This window comes from Eimeria tenella, genomic scaffold (genome assembly GCF_000499545.2).
Source record: "Eimeria tenella Houghton genomic scaffold, Eth_scaff1301, whole genome shotgun sequence".
NCBI lineage: Eukaryota > Apicomplexa > Conoidasida > Eucoccidiorida > Eimeriidae > Eimeria > Eimeria tenella.
The window spans coordinates 1,156-2,835 of NW_013543765.1; the positions used below are offsets into that span (position 1 = coordinate 1,156).

The 1,680-nt window shown below is 65.8% G+C and overlaps 1 protein-coding gene across 1 annotated transcript; it reads left to right on the top strand.

Annotated features, from left to right (window-relative positions):
- Positions 1–249: 249 nt before the first annotated feature.
- ETH_00017205 (uncharacterized protein) lies at positions 250–1,654 on the top strand (the record flags this gene model as incomplete). Its single annotated transcript, XM_013379012.1, has 2 exons — positions 250–434; positions 1,162–1,654. The coding sequence occupies 2 exons, from the start codon at positions 250–252 to the stop codon at positions 1,652–1,654; spliced, it is 678 nt and encodes a 225-aa protein (XP_013234466.1).
- Positions 1,655–1,680: the final 26 nt, after the last annotated feature.

Below are 1,680 nucleotides of genomic sequence, written 5' to 3' on the forward strand. Positions count from 1 at the left end.
TGCTGCTGCCGCTGCTGCTGCTGCTGCTTGCTGCTGCCCGGAGGGTCTTCTGCGCGCATTTCGCTGCAGCAGCTCTTTTCTGGCCGTTTCGGGCTCGGCACGTAAGGGGTGAGTGGGTCTGCTGCTGCTTCTGCGGGTGGCTGGAGTTTCTGCTGCCCCATCGCGAGTTTTTCGCCGTTTTTTTCGCTGCTACTGCCGCTGCTGCCGCTGCTGCTGCTGCTGCTGCGCCGCAGGCCCCAACTCGCAGTCATGGCCTCCCCCGCAGGCTGCAGCTCCCGCGGCTTTGCCCGCGCAGCCCTGGGCTACTTCGCCCACCGTTTTGGCCGTCTTTACGACTCCTTCTACAACTCCCAAATCTCCACCAAGTTCGTCTTCTGCTGCGCCTTCCCAGCAGCAGTCTTCGCCCTCAGGTACCGCGCAGACACCAAACTCGGGTACGTCCGCCAACTTCAGGGGCCCCGGGGGGCCCCCGGGGGCCCCTGGGGGCCCCTGGGGGCCCCTGGGGCTCTCTCGGGGACCTCGGGGGGCCCTCTGGGGCGTTTGGGGAGACCGGGGGGGCCCCGGGAGGGGCCCCCTGGGCCTCCTGGGGGCCCCCCGAGGGGCCCCCAGGGGCCCTCAGGGCGCTTGAAAGGACCCAAGGGGCTCTCCGTGGGGCCCCCAGGGGGCCCCTGGGGGTCTCCGGGGGCCCCTGGGGGTCTCTGGGGGCCCCTGGGAGTCTCTGGGGGCCCCTGGGGGCCCCTAGGGTCTCCTGGGGTCCCCTGGGGTCTGCTTAGTGTGGGGTGTTTTGTTGGGAAGCTGCTGGTAGCAGTTTGCTGCTGGTGTTGCTGCTGCTCGTTTGCATACTTTGCTGCTGCAGCGGCAACTGCTGCTAGTGTGTCCTTTGCTGCTGCAGCGGCAGCTGCTGCTGGTGTGTGGTCTGCCGCTACAGCAGCATCGGAGTTGTCGATGGCTGCAGCAGCACCTGCTGCTGCTGGCGTGCGTCTTGCTGCTGCAGCAGCAGCCAATGCTAGTGTGTGGTTCGCTGCTGCTGCAGCAGCGGGCGCTGGTGTGTGCTTCGCGGTTGCAGCAGCAGCAAAAAGTCCTTTGCTGCCGCAGCAGCAGCTGGTGCGTCGTTTGCTGTAGCAGCAGCAGCTGCTGCTGCTGCGTGCGTTGCTGCTGCAGCTACTACGCCTTCATCGCGGAGCCCGCGCTTTACCCCGACTTGTCTCATAAATGGATTTTTAAAAAGTGGCAAAATGGCAAAAAGATTTATTTGCCGGACGGGGCGACAGTGGCGGACTTCAAGGCTGCGGTGTACGTACACCAGAAGCCCCGGGCCCTCCGCGAGAGGGAAGCAGCAGCAGCAGCAGCAGCAGCAGCAGCGGCGGGGAAGGCGGGGAAGGCGCAGGCGCAGGCAGCAGCAGCTGGCGAGGGAGGCGGCGGCGGGGAGCCGGGCCAGGAGCCGGAGCCCGCAGCAGCAGCAGCAACTGCAGCAACTGCAGCAGCAGCAACTGCAGCAGCAGCAGCAGCAGATGGCAGCAATCTCGAGTTTCAAGACACCAGCCAGCTGCTCGTCGGCTGCAGAGGCCGCATGTTTGCTGACAGCGACAACTTGGCTCTCGCGGTGAAGGCCTTTTGCCGCAGAGACCCCAGGCTTCTCATTTGGAAGGACTGAAGCAGCAGCAGCAGCAGCAGCAGCAG